Here is a 23,617-nt window from a genome sequence, read left to right as displayed (position 1 = left end):
CCAATGTTTCTTATATGGTCTAAAAATAACAAACAGTGTTATCCGGAAGACAGCTGACCCAGTCCTAAACAGGAATGACAGGAATTCCAATTTGTTTGGGCTGAAACTGTTTCGCTGACCCTGAGTGTGGACAATAGAGAATAAATTGGTCATCATTAATTCATATGAATAGATACAGTGAAGAGATACATTTACTCATATTGTAACCGAGTCATGGTGTCTGTTCTGAGGATAGTATTTCTCAAGTCAACAAATTCACATGTTCAAAGGAGACGGATATTGTCACATGCCATACTGTATGTAACGTGGTTGACACCATTATTATGTATAGTACAGTAGCCTATATGTGCTGTACTGTATAAAGTGGACCCTCCATTTTTCAGATGGCACTCAGGATATTGGTATGTGTGTACGGTAATAGCCTAGATTATTGTGCATTATCTTTCGATTATCACACTGCTCAAAGTTGATTACTCTGCTTATTGGCCTCTTGTCGATGATTAACTAGTGCTCATACATATTTTGCGATACATAATCCACACTTTAAGTAGAGATTTTATGTTGTACTAAATCAACAGAATTATGTCACTTTTAGTTTTGCTTCAGCAAACTTAGAAGCCTATATAGAATGATCTAGATGACTTCGTGGTAAAACATTGCAGACAGTGCAGTTATTTTATGTGCTTATATGTCCTCATATGTCATGTTCAAAGAAGAGCGGTTATATGAAAATATCCTTCATATGAGACAATAAAACGTTCTGTATTCCTTCTACTACTGTATGCTCTTGCCATGCTTTATGGTTACAAACCTCCTATCTTCGAGTTAAGATCCTAAAACCTAAACCATGTCGCAAATATTGCTTGCAATATACGCTCCTGTCTATATGTAAAACGTCTTCTTGAGACAACTTGTTGTGATTTGTCAAGATAATAAAACATAATTGAATTGAGTTAATGGAAAGCTTGATCCACTGCAATTTGCTTACTTGGCATGTCAGTAAGAGGTGTGGAAGATGCAAAGCTTTCTATACTATACTAATGGGTAATGGCTTACACTTAGAAAAGCTGCAAGCATGTGTCAGGCTTTTGTTTGCAGGCTTTTGAACGGCAGAAAGGTTGCTGTATGAGTTACTTGAAATGAATCAGTGTTGATGATGGTCTGAGGAGTAAGCCTAGAGCGCACATTTATTTTGCTCTATTTGATTTGAATTTGCCACACCAGCTTGTACAGTATACAGTGGGTCTGGTTGGAGGAATGGCATAAATGGAATTTATCCATTCTAACTATTAGAAGCAGTTTCTCACACCCTGTAGCTATACTCAGGCTCACCACAAGAGTGTGTCCTTTCACTCTTACAGAACTTTTCATTATGTACACTGATGAATAATGGAGCTCTCAGGAGGACAGCTCACAGCGAGTTGTCTATTTTCTTTTGTTAATGAAATTGCCAGTATATTTACATAGGCATAGTTTTAGTCATCATAAGTTAATAAGTTTTTATTTAGTTTTTGTCAGTGAAAAAACGTAGTCGAACATTTTTAGACAACACTGAAAATTGACACTGGGTCTGGGATGTGCGTGTCTTCTTGCTGTCTCTCAGTGTTTCTCTCACCCTGCAGCCCCTCGTATAATCACCCTGGTGGAGACGCTGGACATCTTACTGGATCACAATGCCACCTTCATCTGTGAGGTGGAGTCCCGCCCTCCCGCTGACGTCACCTGGACAAGGAACAACGTCCCAATACCGTGAGAGAGTTAACCGTTTCATTATAGAAATCACTTTTGAAAACTACTGTTCGTAGGTTTTCATGTATCATGTCCACAGATGGCACTGGGTGTTGAACACACACACACACACACACAAAACATCGGGACTGGCAAACAAGCTAACAAATAACAGTGTGGCCTTGCTGTCCAAACTTTAGGAAGGCAAGGAAGGCAACAAACTAAGCCACACGTTGTCCAATGTGTAAGGCCCACAAAATAATCTGGCCATTAGTGTGCTGACTGTCTACATCTCCTTTGTCCATCAAAATAAGGCAACTCTCCACTACCCCATCATCATATGTGCCCAGCAGACTGTACGGCATTGAAAGCCAGATAAACATACAGTCGCCATAGTGCAAAGACCTCAGTCAGGAGGAAATTGGAACTGGGCTGACTTTTGATCTCTCTCTCTCTCTCTCTCTCTCTCTCTCTCTCTCTCTCTCTCTCTCTCTCTCTCTCTCTCTCTCTCTCTCTCTCTCTGATTGTCCTTCCACCAGTTACTATGACCCGCGGTACATCACCAGAGAACAGGGTCAGATGCTCGTCATCCCTCATGTCAGGGAAGCAGACAACGGAGAGTACTGTTGCCTGGCCAACAACGGCATAGGGGAGCCAGCCAAGAGCTGTGGGGCTCTGCAGCTCAAGATGAGTATGTCTGCTTCAGTTCTCCTATGCGACCGTACCCCAGACCATTATAAAGAAAGAAACTGGTGGCTGCGTACATCATATTATCTCCCTGTCTTTTTATATCTCTCACTCCCTTTTCTTAATCTTTCTCTCAGCTCTCCTTTATTTATCTTTCTTTATTTTCTCCCTCAATGTTGTCTACTGTATATATGTCTCTTCACCCTTCCATTTCTTCTTTCTCTCCCACTTCCCACTTCCATTTCTTCTTTCTCTCCCACTTTACACTCTCTTTCAACCTTCTCACCTTTATCCCCATCTTCCCTTTTATCAAAATGTTTCAACGTCTTTTTAATTTCCGATTTTCAGTGAGCTTTATTGGCATTACACACACGAGTACTACTGCCAAAGCATGACATACAACCAATGTTTAATAACAATGAAGTAATTAATGAACTGAACTTTTGTTTGCGTTGGCCATTTATGAGTGTCCCAAGGCTCTGTTTTATTTACTCTTCGATCTCTCTGTCCTTCCCTCAGAGCCCCAGATAAAGCGTCATCCAACGAACGTGACCCGGCTGATAGAGTCGAAGGCTGTGTTGCCATGTGTTACACTTGGCAACCCCAAACCTGATGTCACTTGGCTCAAAGATGACGAGCTAGTCAAGGTAGATTCTGGCCTGTTGTTTCTTTCTCTGAGATCTGGGGAACTGAAATCTGTGATTGATTTGCAGATTATAGTTCATTTTATTTGCAATTGGCGTACAATGATAGAAAATGAGTCTCATGAGAAAATGGCTTTATCGGTTGATTGGCTATCCCTTTCTCTAAACATGAGGGTTGCCCGTCAGCTGCAATTTATTTTACGACACATTAAAAAAAGAACAGATACCAGTGTTATCAATACTGCACTGTAGAAATACTCGTTAATGTAAAAAAGCCTTGGCATCAAAATATATAGTATCAAAGGTAAAAGTACAGTAAAATGTACAGTATTATATGCAGTCCCAATGTATGCAAATCTTTAGAAAATGGCAGCTCACAACGCGGCGCTCCACCATGCGCTGTGAGCTTGTAGATAGCTGAAGTATATTATATGGCTGAAGTGGTTAATGCATGGTTATTAATAGTCCTAATAATCAAAATCACCAAAGTAACTATATAGTAACTAAGGTAGTCAACCAATTGTAGTGAAGTAAAAGTACATTATTTGCCTCTGAGATGTAGTGTGGTAGAAGTAGAAATACTCCAGTAAAGTAAAAGTACCTCAAAATTGTACAATACTTGAGTAAATCCATACTTTAGTTTAGTTCCCACTTCCAAAGGAAAAGATGGTGCTGTTTTTCATTAGTTTTGCCGATGGGTACCCAGATTGGCTCCCACCTAACCTGACGGTATACAGTGATGCATTGATCGTCCTGTAGCAAAGTGTTGGTACTGTTGCTATTATGATGGTGATTCTGTGTAACCTCCTTGAGGATCAATAAAGAGTGAACATCAATTCATGTAACCTCTTCCTTAGCCAGAGTGGGGCTGGCTAACGTTGTGCCGAGTGACTCATTTGTGCCTCTGTGAGCAAATAAACGTTTTGCAATTCCCCCAAAATGAGGAGATTTTGCCAGAAATAGACACGGGCATCTATGTACAGTGTATACACACTACATGCACGCACGCACATTATTCTGACCATTCAGATCAGAACTTTCGGGGAGTGCTGCTAACCGTATAGCCCTATATGACGCCCTTTAGGTCAGCGACCGTGTGAACATTCTGGATTACGGAGCCCTGAAGATCCACAACATACAGAAGGAGGATGCAGGGCAGTATCGCTGTGTGGCGAGGAACAGCTTTGGTTTGGCCTTCTCCAAGCCTGTCACCCTAGAAGTCCAGGGTGTGTACATTAAGAGAATCCTACACTGCTTGATTTAGTCCATCGAATATTTGAACAGTTTCTCCAAATGGATCTAACCAGTATTATGGTTTAGGATTCCAACCGGGGTGCACTGCACATATTATAGGTGATTACTAGCTATTCAAGGGGACACTACAGTAGGTAACATTGTAGTATACATTCAGTATAGTGTGAGTATAGAGTGTATTGTTGTCTGGGAAACCCATCAACTCTGTTGAGAGGGATTTAGGAAGGGTCTGGGACCCCTAATATATTCCACATGTTGGGGGCTGAGCAGAAGAAAGATAAATGGACAATGCAATAGATCTGACAAATACAAGGTTAGGTAACAGTACCAAAAGTAAAACTACAAATGAACTTGAATTCACCTTTAGTCTTTTGCGCCACTTTGTCTATTTCTTAGTATATGGCCACCACAGTAATAACATCTTATTATTTTATTAGTTTGTTTGTCATAGTATAGTATCCTAATCCTTATATTCTTTATTTCTCTTTGAATGCTGTTGAACGCCGAAATGCCTGCATGTGTCTCTGTTTGTATTCATCTGTCTCTCTGTCTCACTAAGCTCTATCGATATATCATATTCATGTCTCCAGCCCCAGCACGCATCCTGCTCGTTCCTAAGGAGAAGAGGGTGGCTTTTGGCAGTCAGGTCTCTCTAGAGTGCAATGCCACAGGAAACCCTGTGCCAACCATCACCTGGCTAGAGAATGGCAACACTGTAAGTACACAGAATCTGTGAAATAATAACAATAGAACAAGTGGTAAAATGTCACAAAAAAGGCAATACAATAATAATGGATAAAATGTAAAGTTCCATTGATTGTTTATGTTGGAGTCCTGTGTGTGTGTGTGTGTGTGTGTGTGTGTGTGTGTGTGTGTGTGTGTGCGCGCGTGCAAGCATAGAAAGATGTGGAAAATCATGGAAAGTGAGTGTGTGTGCAGACAGGCAACAGGTCTTTTAGTGTCCATTGTTTATTGTTTGTAATCCTGGCTGCCAGGTGGAAAAAGCTGTCCCGGAGCCTGCTGGTCCAGGCTACGAGGCTGCGGTACAGCTTTCCACGTGCTAACAGCTTTAACAGTCAATGGCTGCAGGGGTGACTGGTGGTAATCCTATGGTTTCACTGACCATTGTGTCGCATATCCTGGATGGCGAGGAAGCTCACATCTACCGATGCTCCCATGGGCTCGGGGCTGTCCTCATGAGCTTCCTCAGCGCTGTGCAGCTGGGGTCAGAGCAGCTGGGGTCAGAGCATTCTCCATTCCATAGCAGACAGTGATTTATTAGGACGCTCTCACTGGTTTGCCTCTGTGGGAGACCCATAGGACATCTAGGGCCTCACGACTAACTTCACTGTCAGTGTCATCGGGCGAACTTAATCACCTACTCGGAGCTGTGTGTGGCCACGACGCCGTGGGTGTATGGGGGGAGCAGAGGAGGGGGGGCTCAGGACGCAGCCCTGAAGGACTCCTTTGTTGAGGCTCACACGGGGCGGCCGGGGTCATATTGGTGTCGTTGGCTCCTTCCGGGAGGTTGTTGGTGTTAATAACATCAAAACAACATAAAAACGATTCAGCTCGTCTTGGAGGGAGGGAGGGAGGGAGACAGAGAGGTGAGCTGCACAGTCCCTGCCACCATCCCACCATTCCCTTTAATACTTGAGATATTTTTCAGCCTTCCCATAATATGTTGGTAGCTGTAAACACCACATCCTATTCACAATGACTAGGAGAGTCATTGTGAATAGGATGTGTATACTGTAATAACAGTGATAAAAGATACAGATGTACAGTAACTGGATGTGAACGTGTTTTCCCATTTTAATGTTAAACTTAGTGGTAAAAGATTTACCACTTTAACTCTGACATCCCGATTTTGGGTATATGTCATTATGGCATTTGTAATGTTTCTCATAAAGAGCACATCTACAAAAGCGCATAACACATCACAAAGCTCATAACACATCACAAAGCTCATAACACATGACAAAGCGATGTGAGCTTGTAGAGTGGCTACCGTATTTTTGTCTCCACCAGGCCGAAGGCATGGGGGGAGAGTATGTTTTGCACTCCGTCCGTCCGTGTGTGTGTCCGTCCGTCCGTCCGTCCGTCCGTCCGTGTGTGTGTCCGTGAGCAGCTAATCTCGGCCACCGTTAACCCGGTCGATGCCAAATTTTGCACACACACTCCCTGGATGCCATCGATGAACCTCTGCCCCAAACTTTCCAGAACGGCCTGTTATAGCGCCACCAGGAGGCCGCTTTGTGCAAAACAAGTTTTTGCACAGTACACCTACAGATTTTGTCCAAACATCACGCAAATTGGTACACAGTCTCTCTACAGCCATTCAACGAAACCGGTCTTTAAGATTTCTCAGACTCCATCCTGATTGGTTAAGATTGGCTTCCAAAGTTCACAGGAGTGCTCAGTTTCAAACAAAATGCTGCAAATCATGAACACATCGCGTGATTTCTGTGAAATTGTGCACCCACATTCCCACTAGGCCGAGGACGAAATGCCACATGAACAATTTCAACTCAGCCTCAAGGTGGCGCTATAACTGGCCGAAAAGTGTTTTTACCTCTAACTGCACGGATCTGTGGATAACTTTGTATGCCAACTCCTAGGCAAGCTGCAATGTCCTACATTCCTATCCTGGTGGAGACCTGTGCCCAGAAGGGCACTTTTTCTAGTTTTTAATATAATTTAAAAAATGTGGTTAAGTTGTATTTTTACAATATAATAGCAGGAGTGTGCACCTTTTTAAAAATGCTCTGTGATGATGTGTGCCTTTGCAGAAGTTCAATAAACAAAGGATCAAACGTCTAGACACAACAATACATAACTGTCAACACTCCTAGAACAAAACAGCTGAATAGCTAAACAGGACACGGTGTAATAATGAGGTACAGGATCATCTTGATGTGGTCAGATTCTAATTATAATAGAAAGTGTGAACTGTTGATGCTACGGTTAAAATAGAATAATTACTGGAGCTGTAGAGGGAATTACTAACACACACACACACACGTGCGCGCACACACACACACACACACACACACACACACACACACACACACACGTGCGCGCGCATACATACACACACACACACACACGCACACTATATTCAGTCTGCAGTCTGCCGTGCAAGTGTGCCGTGCTGTGTGTGTTACATTACGCATTATAAACATCATTATTGCATGTCACTTTGTCTGGAAATAAAAAAGGTAATTAGGCCCTTGTTAGAGTTATGCATGGAACTATGAATGTACAATATGGCTGAGATGGATTCATAGTGTCAAGCGCATCATATGCTATGTAAGACGAGTAATTTGCTTCACACTTTGGGTAGTTAGTTCTACTTTTAGTAGAGGGCACTTTCCCTGTCCTCAACCCTACAGAGTCAGAGATAAAATAAATCATTTGAGAACATTTCAGTTTTGGCAGTGCCACTGCATGTCTTCAGTGGTCTTATTTAATCAAATGCTACATTATAATTTATTTGCCAATGGCAAGTCACTGGTGGCGTGAATGTTCTTTGGCAGTGCGTCATACTGCGCTGGATCTTTTAAGAACGGGCTACAGTATGTGGCCTTCACCTGGTGACCTGTAACACTCTGGCTCGCTATATGTCTCAGCGACATGCCATAGCAAACATAGCAGTGCAAATTTGGCATTGGACAAAAACAATATGGCACATGTCAGGGTTATATTAGGGCACAGCTTAGTACTGTATTTTATTCTTCAGGGTCAGTATACGGCATCCTGTCTGTGGTGACGCGACTCGTGACGCTCTACCCTTTTGATGTGGTGTCTTTTCAGCCGAGCCAAAGGATAATCTGGAAATATGCACTTTGGCAGTATCGGCTCATGTGAGTGGCTGCTTACCAAACAGAGAGAGAGAGAGAGAGAGAGAGAGAGAGAGAGATGGCAGTAAGCCTAGCAAAGGATGTGTTTTATTATTGCTAATCCCAACAATCCGCACAAAGTAGAGAACAATAGAAGTATGGTGTATAGGCCCAGGTACAATACAACTCTAACTTTCCAGCATGTCACAGCTTTCTGATCTTTGTGATGGTGAAGATGATGTGCTGTAGGGGCGACCTGGCCTGGTTTGAGTTACTGCCCTGTCCTAAGCCATGTGGGCCTTGTGGGGTGTCGTTGCGCAAGACACTGGAACCCTCCCATCCTACCAGTCATTCTACCAAGACAGCAACCTTTTAATTAATTATAATTTTCATAAATGGTCACACATTTGAGCACCAAGTCGGCTACATGTAGCCCATATGGGCTACATGTAGCCGACTTGTCTAGGGTGTGCTGCTTGCTATGCATTCAAAGTCCTTCATAATGTTGCTCTTCTGCTGCTGGCATTCTCTCTGTTGCTATGTGTGTAGCCCAGGTACATCATGCTACTATAAAGAGGAGGGCACAATTAGGCAATTGGAAAAACCTGCCAATAAATTAACCGAGGCACTGCTCCAACGTGAGTTGCAGTCTTAATCGAGCGAGACTTCGCAGAGATGCTTAACAGCTTACATTTGGGAAGAGTTGCAATTGTCTTCTTCATTCCATGTCAGTGGTGCCATATGCTAATAGTCCAATGGCCCACTGTTCCAAAGTACTCATTCCAGTGGTGCCCATCATTTCCAACGGAATAATGGGCAGCCCCCAAATGCCCATGTCCATATGGCCAGTTTTTCACTTGTTTAAAGTAATAACATAAACGGTGTACAATTTCCACACTCGATACAAGATCAAGCAACTTGCGTATTGTGACAGGTTTATAGGTGCCACCAAGGGTGGTCTATAATTGTCTAAGCAGCTAATAACTTTGAGTGGTACGTGATTACAGCCTGTAAATACACAGACACTGTGTGTGTGTGTGTGTGTGTGTGTGTGTGTGTGTGTGTGTGTGTGTGTGTGTGTGTGTGTGTGTGTGTGTGTGTGTGAGAGCGCGCGCGCGCAAGTGCAGCTGGCTTCCTAGCAGCTTGTTAAGATCATTCATTTATTCTAAAAACAGGTATCACGCACACACACACATGCACAAACACACACACACGGTCACACCTTCAAATATAGACACTTCTTATGAGCACCCCCGTTAAGACGTGCATATATACACGTGCATGCAAAATAGATGCAATGAATAACATTTTTCCAAAATGCATTTATATATTCTATAATAACAAAATATAGAATGTATTCTACATTAATAATACAGATTATAATATTGTGTTTTGTCTCAGAATTTAACTAATGACAGTATCTATGCTGACTGCCATAGTATTATTTTTTTCTCCTTGTATTTTTTGGCATGGTATGGTACACAAATTGATGACCTCATTGTACTTTTTGGAGAAGACAGTGGAAAATCACACATGGTTTATTTAATTTTGAAATGGAGTCTACAGTATTCAACATTTAAGGACACAGTGCCGTATTTTGCATAGCTTACTCATAATGAAGAAGTACAATATGTATAGGAAAATCTGTTAACTTTGTACATGGTAGCATTATGCCGCTTTTAGTGAAACTTCTGCTTTTCATGTATTGGGCAAAAGGTTTTAATTGGATGGATGGATGGATGGTAGGAAACAACAGCAGACTCCTTCTGGCCCAGCCAGTTAATCATGTGAACCTTAACCTGAACCCTATTCTGGATGATCTACATATAGGCTATTTTCAGCAAGGAAATTTGATGTAGAGCAGTGGTTTTCAACCTTTTCATATCAAGGCCCATTATTTATTCAGCATTTGAGACACCATTTGTGACAAAATTTGACTGAGGGACTGCCATTGGATTCTTTAGAATTTTCATGATTCAAATAATGGACAACTGGTCCCGTAAGGGTACATTTGGTTCTCTTTGGATTTAATTAAATAAGGATTTAACTATGTGCCAAGTCGTTTTCGTTGTTTGGGTAAATGTACTCCTGATCCAACTCTGACACGGTTTCTCTCTTTCTCCTGGTTTCTGTCTACCTAGATCTCAGGCTCATCGGTTGAGGAGACTTTAGTTGGAGAGGTGATTCTATCTGTCCTCAAAGTGACCGTGAATAAGCCAGCCCTCTACACCTGCCTGGCCTCAAACAGACACAATGCTGGAGCCAACACTGTCAAAGCCACCGCCCGTGTCACCGTCACAGGTAAATATATCTATGGTAATGGCAATTACCACATACTAACCCATGAACCCAGGCTTTATTTGCCCAGGCTGAGGAAACGTGGCCACCACATATGGGTGCTGTGGATAGTTGGTTTGGTCACTGGAGTTCATTGTCAAAGTCAAAGTCATACGATTTGTCACACGTTACCGCAGTGAAATTTGTTCTCCGCATTTAACCCATCTCTTGGAGCAAGGAGCCGTGAGCTGCAGCCGTGCCGCGCTCAGGAATCATTTGATTAGTAGATTTGAGTAGATTGCAGTACAAAGACACCAAAACCATGTTCGGCTTGTAGTACATTACTGAAAATAAACCGTACATTGGTTTTCACAAGGCTGAATTTCCTATGCAACTTTCAAGTTTCACATTAATTTCATTCAAGCTCTTCAACATGAATGCCAGTGAATGATTCACACTGCCAAGCTTCGAGTAGCTGCGATATCAAGCATACTTTAGTTTTCTTTTTCTGCTGCTGTAGCAAATAAGATCCCTTGCTTTGCACATTATTATTTATTTGTTCATCCATGTTCTACTTGTATAGGGCCATATATAAACAAACAAGCTATCTAATAAAGAAATACACGTACCGAAAAAGTGTCTACATTTACCTATGTTACTATATGGCCAAAGTTGTAAATAGACAATGGCATGTACTGTAGTGACAACAAGTTGTGTCCTTAAATTGCTGAAGTGTGTCATGAAGCTAGTCATGGTCTCTAGTCGCTGCAGCTCTAAAGAATTCATCGGAAATGTCCTTTATGAACTTGAGGTTAAAGGTGAAGTGTTGTTGTGTTAGCTGCTAGAAGCTAGTTGTGTTTTGTGTGTGTGTGTGTGTGTGTGTGTGTTTGTGTGTATGTGTGTGGCCTCCTCACCTGTTGGTAGTGGCACCATATGGTTGGTAACTTGGTACACCACCCACCCACACACTCCACCCCCCCCCCCCACCCCCACCCCCCCAAACACACACACACACACACACACACACACACACACAACAAGCAACTAGTCTCAGCTATGCTTCAATGAGAGCAGCAGCATGGATAGTGTTCTCTCTCTACCTGGACTGATCTCTACCTGTGTGTCTCTCTCCCTCTCGCTTCTCCTCCTTCAACCGGACACCTCTGGATGTTGCCCCTTCCCTATAGAGTGGCGGTAAGAGAACAGCTTGGTCTGTTATATAATTTTTCTTCTCTCTGCTGGATACTTCATTATGTATGTGGCTTTTTAATGTTTACATCTCTTTACATTCTCTCCCCCCCCCCCCCCCCCCCCCCCCAGTTGAATATAGGGTTGCACGACAATACATTTCCATAAAGTTATTGATCCTTGTGATTCTGAACTACTCCTCCTTGGTAAAAAATATAATCCAGGCATTATTTGTTTTGTCTAATGCTCTCATTTAGGATGAGTTACAGGTTTAGTGTCTTGTTAAGCCCTGTCCAATTGTGTCACAAGAGCTACAAGAAAATACTCAAGAATCACGATGCAATATGATCTTGTAGATCTGCTTTTTATGTTTGAAAGTTTGCTTCTATAATGGCATACGCATACCCAAAATAGGGACATTGAAAGTGGTTAAGGGTCTGGGTATTAAAGTCTTGCCTAGCCAGGCCTTAGCCTACTCCATACTTTGAACTTTGGATAGGGATGTTATGCTTTAGCATAATGGTTTATGTGTTTGTTTTAACAATGGTTTCTGACATTGTACACTACAGTCATATATTCCAAATTGACATAATGGTTTCAGCCATTACCCTGCTGGGATACAGGGAAAACAAATACAGTCATTGTTTATTATCTTTGGAAATCTATCGTCATATACTGTACATCTGGAGATGTGTTGAGACCAAGCCATGGTTAGAGTGCATTGACATACAGTAGGACAGAATGCAAACCTAGTGAGTATAGGTGGGAGTACCGTGAAATCATCTTTCTCTGGGAGTACAGTGAAATCACTATAACAGATAACACCATCACATCTTTCTGAGACCAAGGACCGGCAGTGGAAATAAGACTTTCCTGTGTTCCTGTGTATCCTTGGCGCTTCTTCGATGACCATGATGTGACTTGTTTTTCCTGTATGACGTCTAATCAGTTCAAATCACATCAACTCTGCGATACGAAGTTCCAAACCTCCTATGTTGTCTTGTTACATTGCTATTATTTTAACCCATTTAGGACTGAGGCCGATAGATACAATAGCATGTACATAGCAACAAGGACCCCAAAACGGGTTCCCGTCCTGGGGATTTGAAAAGGGGAAGGGAGTGGGACGGGACAAATCACGAACATATTTTGGCAATACATTTCTTTCCCCTACACCAGTCGTTCCCAAACTGGCGGTTGGGAGTATTTTGGGGGGGTCCCCAGATATTTAGCTTAAAATGTACAATAGTGTTTTATGACTCAACAGTAAACAAACCCAACAGTATAAGTGGATACAGGGTATATGCACTTTTCTCCCCCCACAAATCTGTTTATTGAAGTTTAGTCGACAAAAAAGACAGTGAAAGTGATCTTCCCATCTGCACATTTCGAAAGTGATAATTTAAGCCTACCAAATTGGCAAACTAGTACGTAAAAAAAGAGGCAAAAATAGTTCAAATATGAATGTTTTGGGAACCTTTGCCCTATGCACAACAGGCCTACAGCCCGTAACCAACAGGCCTACACCCCATAACCAGAGTCGGGTTGTTCCAGGAGTCAAGCTGCCAGTGTCTGAATTCATTCATTGACCACTAGAGGTCCCCAACCCTCACACAGACCACACACCATACCGACACTACATTAAACATTAGGTGACAAAACATTTGTGTGCTCTTTGAGGGAGCTACAGTAAGCACCGCCGCGTCCCCTGGGGGCTTCTCAAGACAAGGAGCCTTTTGGCTCCGTCAATAAACCTGTCACTGTGCCAACACAGGGAGGCTAGGCGCTGTCCCTCTGTCAGCCATATGTTATAGTTGGGCTTGAACTCTGTTCAACTCCAAAGCAACCAAATATCCACATCTGTACTACAATATGTGAGAGAGAGAGAGAGAGAGAGAGAGGCTGCATACATGAAGATGTTCATTGAAAGTTCAATGAAAACCATCTCCACACGTATTATCGTTATTGCACCATAATCTCTGTAGATTTCCAAGCCTGAAAATGCATACAAGTGGCATGACCATGACGCAGTCCAGGCACGTGGCTATACTGGACATACTGTACACGTGTATCTCATTTGACAGCACACCAGCTTGTATGGACACTTGGATCTGAGATATAGTGGTGTAGAAGTCAAAGTATTGGAAATTGGAATTACTCCAAGTAAAGTAAACAAATACCTCATAATTGTACTTAAGTACAGCAGTTAAGTAAATATACTTAAATACTTTCCACCACTGCACAACGGTGTGTAAGCAACAGGCACAGGTCAAGATGGGTTTGATGTGAACCTCCTTGTGGCCACATCTGGACTATATAACAAAGATGGGGGGGGGGGGGGGGGGGGGGGTGTACTACTGGGGAGATTGGAGCTTGACTGACAGGTCAGGTTTGATGGTTTCATCTGAACTCTTTTGAAGGCAACATCTGGACTTTGTCAGTGTTACGATACAGTATTACGAGGATGAGAGCACAGACAGACGGTAAATTCATTTTTTGATTCAACTCAAAAATACTTTAAAAGAGATTGATGTGTAGTGCAATATCATTGATCCCCCCCTGCGCGTGCGCACACACACACACACACACACACACACACAGACATATGTGTGCACACGCAGACACAGGACATGCACTCATGTAATGCCGGTGTGAGGGCTGACAAGCAGGGGGACAGGCTGACAGACAGACAGACGTACCGTATAATATACAGATAAGACGGTTGAGCACTTCTGGGAGTTTGCCGGATATGGACAGGCTGACAAGATGTCACGCTGAACGGCAGGTAGTCAAGGAAACACACACACACATAGAGAGACAGGCAGGCAGAGAGACAGGTGGGGTCAAACGGGCGAGCAGGCAGACAGACACGGATGAAGTAGGTGGACAGAAATATAATCAGGCGTAGCCGTGCAGACAGACAGATACTGTACTACTAGTACATGGAAATGCAAAGAGCAAGATGGTGGAATGACAGACAGACAGACAGACAGACAGACAGACAGACAGACAGACAGACAGACAGACAGACAGACAGACAGACAGACAGACAGACAGACAGACAGACAGACGAAGCAGATAAGAAGAAACAAAGGCAGGCAGTCACACACATGCGGGCTGACACACGGATAGATAAACAGATGTGTAGACAAGCAGATGTAAACTAGCAAGCAGGAAGGACCAGAGACATGCTGGCTAGGAGGGAGAGACAGACAGGCAGACAGACAGACAGACAACAAGCCTCAACATTCACTTGGAGAATTGTTGCAACAACAACAATCGTGCTGTTGTTATGTTTACCTTTTTATGTAACTGTCTGTGTTTTGGCATTGTGTCTTGATATCGTTGCATCTTCCCGTTGTGCTCCTTTTCTCCTGCTCATGCGTGATGGGAGAGACGGGGGAGTAGAGAATGACAGTGCGAGTCTTCTTCTTCTTCTTCTCACAGACTCTACAAGGGCAGCGCCGGCTACTGCAGTGCATACCGAGGTCAAGTGTGCCGTGGCATCCTGCGCGATGACTCGCTGGTCTTCTTCAACTCCTCCCACTCTGACCCCGAGGACGTGCAGGAGTTCCTGGTTCAGAGCTGGTGGGCGGAGCTGGACGGACTGAGCGTGCTCTGTGGCTCCACGGCGCGCTCACTCCTCTGTCACCTTGCGTTCCCCGACTGTAACCCTTCCGGGTTAGGGCCTGCACCCAAACCCGTCTGCAGGTATGTGTCCTGTAAGCTATAGTTAGAGATTAGCGTAGATGTAGAACGCAACACACTGCAATGCAACGCACAACACAACAGTACATGCTTTGTTATAAAGTAACTTTAAAAACAAGTTTCAAGTTAAAGTTAAGTAAAACAGATAAAATAATTATAATTAATAATTATAAATATAAAATACAAATGTATATAAGCCAAGCAGGGGTCGAACACCATACCTTCATATGAGAAAGTCCCCTTTTTTATGCCTATGTACACAGTAAGTTGCCAAACCACAGCTGTGCTCCGCCCTTCAGTCATTCAATACAAAGTCTAGGCCAGGTTGTTTTGTTTTCCCCTCCTGATAAGTCTGGTTTTAGCAAAAGAAACCTTGCTTGCTCAACTTAAATGTCTTATTATGGGTGCCCAACCAAAAGGCAAAAAATGTAATAGCAAACGAAGTCGTCAGCACTCGCAAATAAGTATGTACAGTAACCCTTTTAATAACGCATGGCAGCAGAGGGAAACGGCCCCAGACCTTCCTCAGCATTTCTGAGACAGACAGAGGTGTTAAGTCTGGTTTGAGGACATGGCTCGCACGTTCATCTTGTAAGTGTGATCTCGCTAGCTTCCATTGTTAATCATTATTAGCATCCATATTTTAACCATTGTAAAGTATGTACACTTGCTTGACTGGGTGGGAAGTTGGGCACTCCCAAAAGTCTGCATGGCCCCACAATAAATAAAGCAATAGCAGATGACAGACCAGAATTTATGATTAAAAGCGATCAGTAAAATGGGTTTTGAAACATGACCAATTTTGCTACTGTACCTGCACACACACACACACACACACACTTAATCTGTATTTAAATGTATTTTGGTAATTGGCCAACCAATGAGTTATTTTCTCCATTCCTTCTACTCAATGAATGGTCCCTATAATCTTCCCTATGTGTCCACCCCTGTGTTCATTCTTCTCCCTGCCACAGAGAGCATTGTCTGGCTGTGAAAGAGCTGTACTGTCATAAGGAGTGGCCCGTCATGGAGGGTAGCAGCGCATCCCAGACAGGGTTTTACAGCTCTGGGGCCCGGACCGGGGCCGGGGCCCCTAGCCTGTTGCTGCCCAACTGCCAGGCTTTACCAAGCCTCACTACAGACCCAGAGTCTTGTACACACGTCCCTTTCATTGGTAAGTAATGAGACCGCACGCACAGGCTTCCAGGTGTGGAAAAAAGTATTCACATGTTTTACATGTAAAAGTATCAATGCTGCAATGTATAAATACTCTGTTTAAAAGTCCGGAATTCATGACTTAAGTAAATGTACTAACTAAAGTATTGGTATCATGTGCTTAATGTGTGAAAAGTAGAAAGTATGCTCATTGTGCAGAATGTCCAATTTCGCAAGTTTTCAAATGTATCTATAAGATATATAAATAGCTGATCTACAAGCTTGTATTATGAGCTAAGATCGGCTATTTTCAAATGGCCGAAATATACGTAGGGCGGAAGTGGGCTTTGTATGTTTTGTATTAATAATAATCATATCTAAAATGTAAATAGTAAATAATGTTTTCGAATAATTGTAGTAGCAGGAGTAAAAGTACAATATTTACCTCTGAGAAGTAAAAATATATAAAAAATTGGAAATAAATAAAGAAATACCTCAAAATTGTACTTAAGTACAGTACTTGAGTAAATGTACTTATAGCTACTTTCCACCACTGCAGGCTTTTTCATGGCTGAGTGAAAACAGTGTGGTTGGTTGGTGGTTAACACCATATGTCTCTGGGCGACGGGCGTTGGTTTGACTCACACTGTGCATTGTTTCCTGTCCATTCCAGTAGGCTACATGTTTTTGCTGTACTGACTGAAAATACTAATTGAACACCTGCTGATGTTGCAGTAGCAAACAAAACCAAACGGACCCAGTGTGCTGTCACGGTTTCAACTTCGTTCATTGTCCTTGACTTAATTAGTTATAAGTTATACAGACGATATACAGTATTTTCAAATTCATAAAATAGTATAGACTTTGATTTCCCCACATTGCTGCAGGTATTTAATCTGTTACATGTGTGTCATGTGTGCTTCAGGAGAATAGGAGCCAAGCAGGACAGAGGCTGGGTATTTCAAAAGCAAGCAAGGTGTTAATACTGTATTTACAAATTAACAAGGAAAACACTTGTAAGGAAACTAGGAGCCAATTCAGCAGAGATGAAAATGATGAAATTCTAACAGGTTTAGCTGAGACTAACAAGACACAGGTGAAGAACATCAAAGGATGGGTGAGACAACACAGTCATAGTACATCTGGAAACGCTAGGTCTAGGACGTTACTTCAAAATAAAATTAAACCCTAACTTCAACAAAGAAACCACAACAGAATAGAATGCCACTTCGCAATAAAATAACACAGCAGCGAGATAGATAATGAGAAAACGAGACAAACTATAGCATTGAACAGGGAGCTGTGTTCGCAAGATATGACTCTCAAGAGCATTTCTGAAAGCCAAAATGAAGCCTCATATACCAGTGCACGCACACACACACACACACACACACACACACACACACACACACACACACACACGCACAACCACTGGTTTCCCCATCAGCATTAACAGCAGAGGAAGGAAGTGTCCAGAAACGTGCGTCAGTTTAAATCCAGGAGGTATAGAGGGAGGGTCTGTTACTGGAGTGGTGGAGATGATGGTCACTGCATACTGGTGGTGAGGTCACTGGGAGTCTGTGGCTGGCCTGATCCAAAACCCACAGCTGCTGCTGCTGGAGGTGTGAGAGACTGGAGAGAGTTGGTGAAAGTGTGTGTGTGTGTGTGTGTGTGTGTGTGTGTGTGTGTGTGTGTGTGTGTGTGTGTGTGTGTGTGTGACTGTGTGTGTGTGTGTGTGTGTGTGTGTGTGTGTGCGTGTGCGTGTGCGTGTGCGTGTGCGTGTGCGTGTGCGTGTGCGTGCATGCTTTATATGTCATGACTGCATGTTTTCACTGTAATGCAATCTCGTTCATCCACATTAGACTTCCTGACTGTAGCCAGAGTGAATCAGCATTCCGTTTCACTACATCCAGTACAAAACAAGGAAGTACATAAGAATGCTTTGTGTTTGTTTTCCATATTCAACAATACTTCCTCCCTAACTAAATATTTAGGCTACGGAAGATCATGCTCAGTGTATTTTCATTCCATAATATTGTTACAAAAGTTATTTTGTGTCCGGGTGTCGCCTTTTCGACCACATATGGTCATAGGTTCGATCCCGGACACCGGCAACTCCGCGTTAGACGGCGTATGAGTAGCGGGCTTGGTTGCGGCACGTTGTGCGGCACGTACTATTATTATTATTAGTAGTAGTAGTAGTAGTAGTATTATTATAACTTTCTTAATATTTTCATTTCATGTTAAATTATATTTCATGTATTCTTTATTTCATGCTTCCTTTTTTATATATTCCAGATATCAAGGAAGATCAAGTCACAAGTAAGTCTCATTTCAATAATTCGCACCCAAAATCCACTATACACAAATAGCTCTATGCTTTTCTGGGCATAGAGGAGTGGAACAAACAAGCGCTGGAAACCGACGCTGACTTCCTATTGGTTCACCAACCTATGAGCCCGCCTCCCCTCCCCCCGCTCCCCTCCTCTTCCCCTCCGCATAGTTAGGGAAAGTTAGTGAAATGTGTGGCAGATGTGTAAAAGAAAATGCTTACCACTATAGCTTTGTTTATAAAGGTGTTCATAAAGGTGTACTATCACCTCTCAATTTGTTCCAACCAAACTCCCTTGGGAAACTTTGTGACACACGAAAAACACTCCTTTCGGCAAAAAATGGCCGTCATCACAAATGTGATGAGGTCAAGTAAATGTCTATGGCCGAATTTAGCCCAAGGAGTGTTTTTCTTGAAAAACTATTAAAACGAATGCTTGCAATGGATTCAGAATTTAGAAAACCACCTAGTTTGACATGCTACTTAAAGCAATGGTACCCCAACTTTCAGCAGCTGTCACAATGTTTCCCAAGGGAAACAAATTGGAACAAATTGATAGGTGATAGCAGACACCTTTATGAACACATTTGTGAAGAAAGCTAGTGGAGGCCCAGGCCGTAGCGTAACGGTCTGGGCACCGGACTGGTAATCCAGTCGCAGTGTGCCGCGGGTTCGACTCCCGGACCCGACACGGCCTTTACTGCATGTCATCCCCCCATCTCTCTCCCGTTTCCTGTCAGCCTACTGTCTGTCCCTTCAAAAATCAATAAAAGGCGTAAGCCGCAAAAAAATATCTTTAAAAAAAAATAAAAAAATAAAAATAAAGCTAGTGGAAAGCATTTTTCTTGCAGATTACCAGTATAGAACACAGTGGAGAACACTGACATCACCACATTTGGAGTGATGCCCCTCTGCACTGTTGACGCCCCTCTGCACTGTTATTCACTCCCACTGCGGTCTCCTATATGCCTATATTTTTTTCTTTGAAAACCAAATGCCTGCGCTCCCCGAGGCTAATATGACTCTATAATACAATAACATTTATGTAAGTAATTAATCCATAAATGTCTCGACAGCCACGTGTTATGACGACAGGGGACGCTTCTACCAAGGCAGAATGAACATGACCAGCTCTGGAATACCTTGCCAGTCATGGAGCCAACAGGTACTGACTCGGTGTGTTCGTGCGTACGCAAATGTCCACACACACAATTGCACATAGAGTGCATTTCACAGTGTTACGCAAAGTCGTTGGATCCTGATCGCCAACGTTTGTGTGTTTTCCATGTAAATGGAAAGATCCCGCAGAGGGCAGGACTTTTCCAGGGAAGAAGCTCAGTCTTGTGTGTGATCAGCTTGAGGTGGAGGGAAAGACGTCCAATGGCAGTGAGACAGGCATGCAGTGATGCGCTCTTCAACCTGTGTGGCCGAGAGAGGAAAGGATCTAAATCTGTTGAGTGCCATCAGCATAACAGTGACAAGATAACTTGTGAGTAGGGATGACAGAGCCAGGGGAGAGGAACCAGAGGAGGCCGGTGGGAGTCAAGAAGTTATAGGGGGATGAAAGCAAACTTTTCCAAGGCCAGTCAGGTTGGAGCAGCACCAACCTGAGTGTTGTCCCAGTGATATTCAGGTCAGAAAGAGTGTCCAGGAGAAAAATGCTGCAGATATACGTAGGCATGACAAGTTTACCGTATTTGTAATTCAATGTGCTTTATACAAAACATTAAGCAAAGGCATTCAAATTGATAGTTCAAGAATGAGTACTGACTGCAGAGTGAGAAGCAGCCTGGGCGGCATGGTGTGCTTGTCTGTGGTCCGACTCAACAGGTTATTCCATGAGAACGTATTTGGAAACAGCTTGAAGCGTTTTGGAAAGGAAAGGTGTGATACTGTTCTGGATTCCTTGGCGTCTGAAAGTGTGGCTTTCTTGAGTAAGTGGAGTGACGCTGGCTGACTTAAACATTTATTTAAACATTTCTCGTGTAAAAAGAAAAAGTTTGTAAAAGTTGTGACCATATAGCATTGGTCCGTGTGAGCCACGAAGGGGTCCTAACCCACTGTTTGGGAAGCAGTGATGTGTGCAGGACACCATCAGTTCAATGATGTAGAGCAGTGGTTCTGAATGGCTGGAAAATGGAAATGAAGAGTTTACATAGTACATGCATACACTTTCCTTAATGATTATATCTGCGGTTTCAGTATTCATTTATGATATATTTTCTCTAATATTAAGGTTATTTTTGCAGTCAGTTTGTATTGGGGGTGGGGAGGGGGGGGGCGGGGCGTGGGTCGCGATACATGGCCATAGCATTTCCGGGGGTCCCCAGCCAAAAATGTTGAGAACCCCTGATGTAGAGCAGTGGTTCCCAAAGTGGGGTCCTTCCAGGGAGTCCCCAGCTAAATGATAGTTTGGAACCAAATGGACTCTTATGGGTCTGTAACAATTTAAATTGGGGGTCCCAGAGATAGAAATGCCATTAAATGCATTAGGGGGGGGGGGGGGTCCTTTAAATGAAACGGGTTGAGAATTTCTGCTAGAGCAGTAAAAAATATTCTCTTATCGGGGTCCCTGGCATGTCTTTTTTTCTTTGATTAGTCTCAATTTGGGGGTCCTTGACATGAAAAAGTTTGGGAACCATTGTAGAGGACAGGTGGTTGGTCTGCAAGGTGGAGAACACCAGTTCCAGGAGCTCTCTCTCTCTCTCTCTCTCTCTCTGGAGATAGAGGACGAGAGAGGAGAGTCTCTGCAGCCTCTTTTCATAGTATCTGAATCTCATTAAGGGCTCCCGTCCAAGTGGCTATTAAATAATCCAACACACGCACACACACACACGCACGCACGCACGCACACTCACGCACGCACACACGCACACGCACACACACACACACAGTATTGCACAGGAGAGCAGTGAGAGTTCAGCACAACACACCCTCTCATGGCGCAGAACCATAAAAAACATGAAGGGGCTTTTGGGGTGCTGTGTGTGCGTGCGTGTGCTTGCACACGCGTGTGCATGTGTGCTAGGTCAGCAGAGAGGGAGGGGCTCAGTGTGTCACATCCTGCCTCTGGAAACAATTAGTCTTCACACGCATGCTGCACAAGCTCTATCACCAGCGCACGCACACATGCACACACACACACACACACACACACACACACACAGTCTGTCTGTCCTTCTGTTCTCACTTATGTACACGTGTACTGTACACACAGACACAAACACACATGCATGTACGCATGCACATACACATGCATCATCACCAACACCAGGATCACTATCAACTTAATGGTTTCCATTGTCTCAATCAACCATCATTTAAAATCATGAATCACTGTCTCTTTTCTGCTGGGCTGGCAGATATTGACCAGATGTATAATCTGTGTGTGTGTGTGTGTGTGTGTGTGTGTGTGTGTGTGTGTGTGTGTGTGTGTGTGTGTGTGTGTGTGTGTGTGTGTGTGTGTGTGTGTGTGTGTGTGTGTGTGTGTGTGTGTGTGTGTGTGTGTGTGTGTGTGTGTGTGTGCGCTCGTGCGTTTGTGCGAGCGTGTGCTCACAACGAGTCGCACCATGACACAGTGTGAACTTGTAGATCTATTATTTCCGGTGTGCAACACTGCACGCAACCAATAATAAATCAGGCATTACCGTACTGTACCTGGCCTAGATCAGTCACACTGTAGTACAGTTTTGAAGGCCGGTGAATGCCGACATGCAACTATAAGGCAAATTAAAGCTATCACGCAGTTTTCTGAATGCACCAGTGATTTGATTGTTGATTTAGTCATAGTCTTTTGAATAAAATTGTAGTCATATAGTTTAGTTATCTGAAAGGTTTTAGTTTAGTTTTAGTCTACTAAATATCATATGATTTTAGTCTACTAAATCTGCAGTTGATTTTCTCAACAAAACATGGTGGTGTCGACGTGTCGTAATGGCTGATTTTACACTTGGTTGCATGCTGAAAATAGCCAAACTACAAGCTGAGCTTGTAGATCTTGTAGATCTGCTATTTTCAGAGTGCAATACCCGAGCACAAAATAACTCCTCCACTAGTCCCTCCCTAAAGTTTTAGTCTAATTGTCAGTATATTTTTAGTCTTAGTTTTGCGTCACATTGCTTCGTTTTTATTTCGTTTTCATAAATTCTTTGTCAGTGAAAAAAGGTAGCCGAACATTTTTGTGCCGTAGTTATAGTCGACGAAATCGACACTGGACTGCACTGTAGGTACAGTGGATGATATGATTTACACTGTAGGTACAGTAGATGATATGATTTTTCTTTCAAGGATAGCACACTATAAGCCTTAATTTCCTGGTAGGAAATCTAACAATAGCATGATTATTAGAATGATGATGTCTGCTGGAGTTGTTGTTAGTCAGGAGTTGTAGGCCAGTGTGATGCGCATCGCTTTCACTCTGATCTCCGCAGGCCTAAAGCTTTTTTCCCCCTCCTTCCGATATCCGCTTGGAAAAGGAATTGGCACTACTGGTACACAGATGTGCTTTAAGGTTGAAAACACAACTGCTTTCCCCCCGTTTTGTATTTATTTAATGCAGATGCGTGTCCACTTCTTACCGTGGCAAATTGGCCGTGGTTAGAGATGCTCCGATCAATTCGATATTCACTCCAAATGACGCAATTTACCTGTTATCTGTGATCGGCAATCCATTCTGTATAAACCGATCTTTTATACCATTTAAATGGTATAAAAGTCACAGGCCTAAACATTCTCCCCTTCCTCCCCACACACAGGAACAGTTTAGATTTGGGTTTTGACATAATAATACATAATAATAATAA

General features: G+C 43.0%; 1 protein-coding gene across 1 annotated transcript in view; it reads left to right on the top strand.

Moving 5' to 3' along the window:
* The window catches only part of musk (muscle, skeletal, receptor tyrosine kinase), a 43,098-nt gene that overhangs the window by 6,387 nt on the left and 13,094 nt on the right, over positions 1-23,617 (top strand). The window contains exons 2-12 of the mRNA XM_083793549.1: positions 1,623-1,749; positions 2,268-2,419; positions 2,935-3,062; positions 4,144-4,285; positions 4,904-5,028; positions 10,297-10,456; positions 11,620-11,626; positions 15,068-15,331; positions 16,303-16,502; positions 18,782-18,805; positions 19,892-19,980. Coding sequence (XP_083649675.1) covers positions 1,623-1,749; positions 2,268-2,419; positions 2,935-3,062; positions 4,144-4,285; positions 4,904-5,028; positions 10,297-10,456; positions 11,620-11,626; positions 15,068-15,331; positions 16,303-16,502; positions 18,782-18,805; positions 19,892-19,980 — 1,418 coding nt within the window. The remainder of the gene's footprint in view (positions 1-1,622; positions 1,750-2,267; positions 2,420-2,934; positions 3,063-4,143; positions 4,286-4,903; positions 5,029-10,296; positions 10,457-11,619; positions 11,627-15,067; positions 15,332-16,302; positions 16,503-18,781; positions 18,806-19,891; positions 19,981-23,617) is intronic.

Source organism: Protomyctophum parallelum (genome assembly GCF_964188405.1).
Source record: "Protomyctophum parallelum genome assembly, chromosome: 21".
NCBI classification, from domain to species: domain Eukaryota; kingdom Metazoa; phylum Chordata; class Actinopteri; order Myctophiformes; family Myctophidae; genus Protomyctophum; species Protomyctophum parallelum.
Note: the sequence above shows the minus strand (reverse complement) of the source record. Positions and strands in the feature narration are given on the sequence as shown.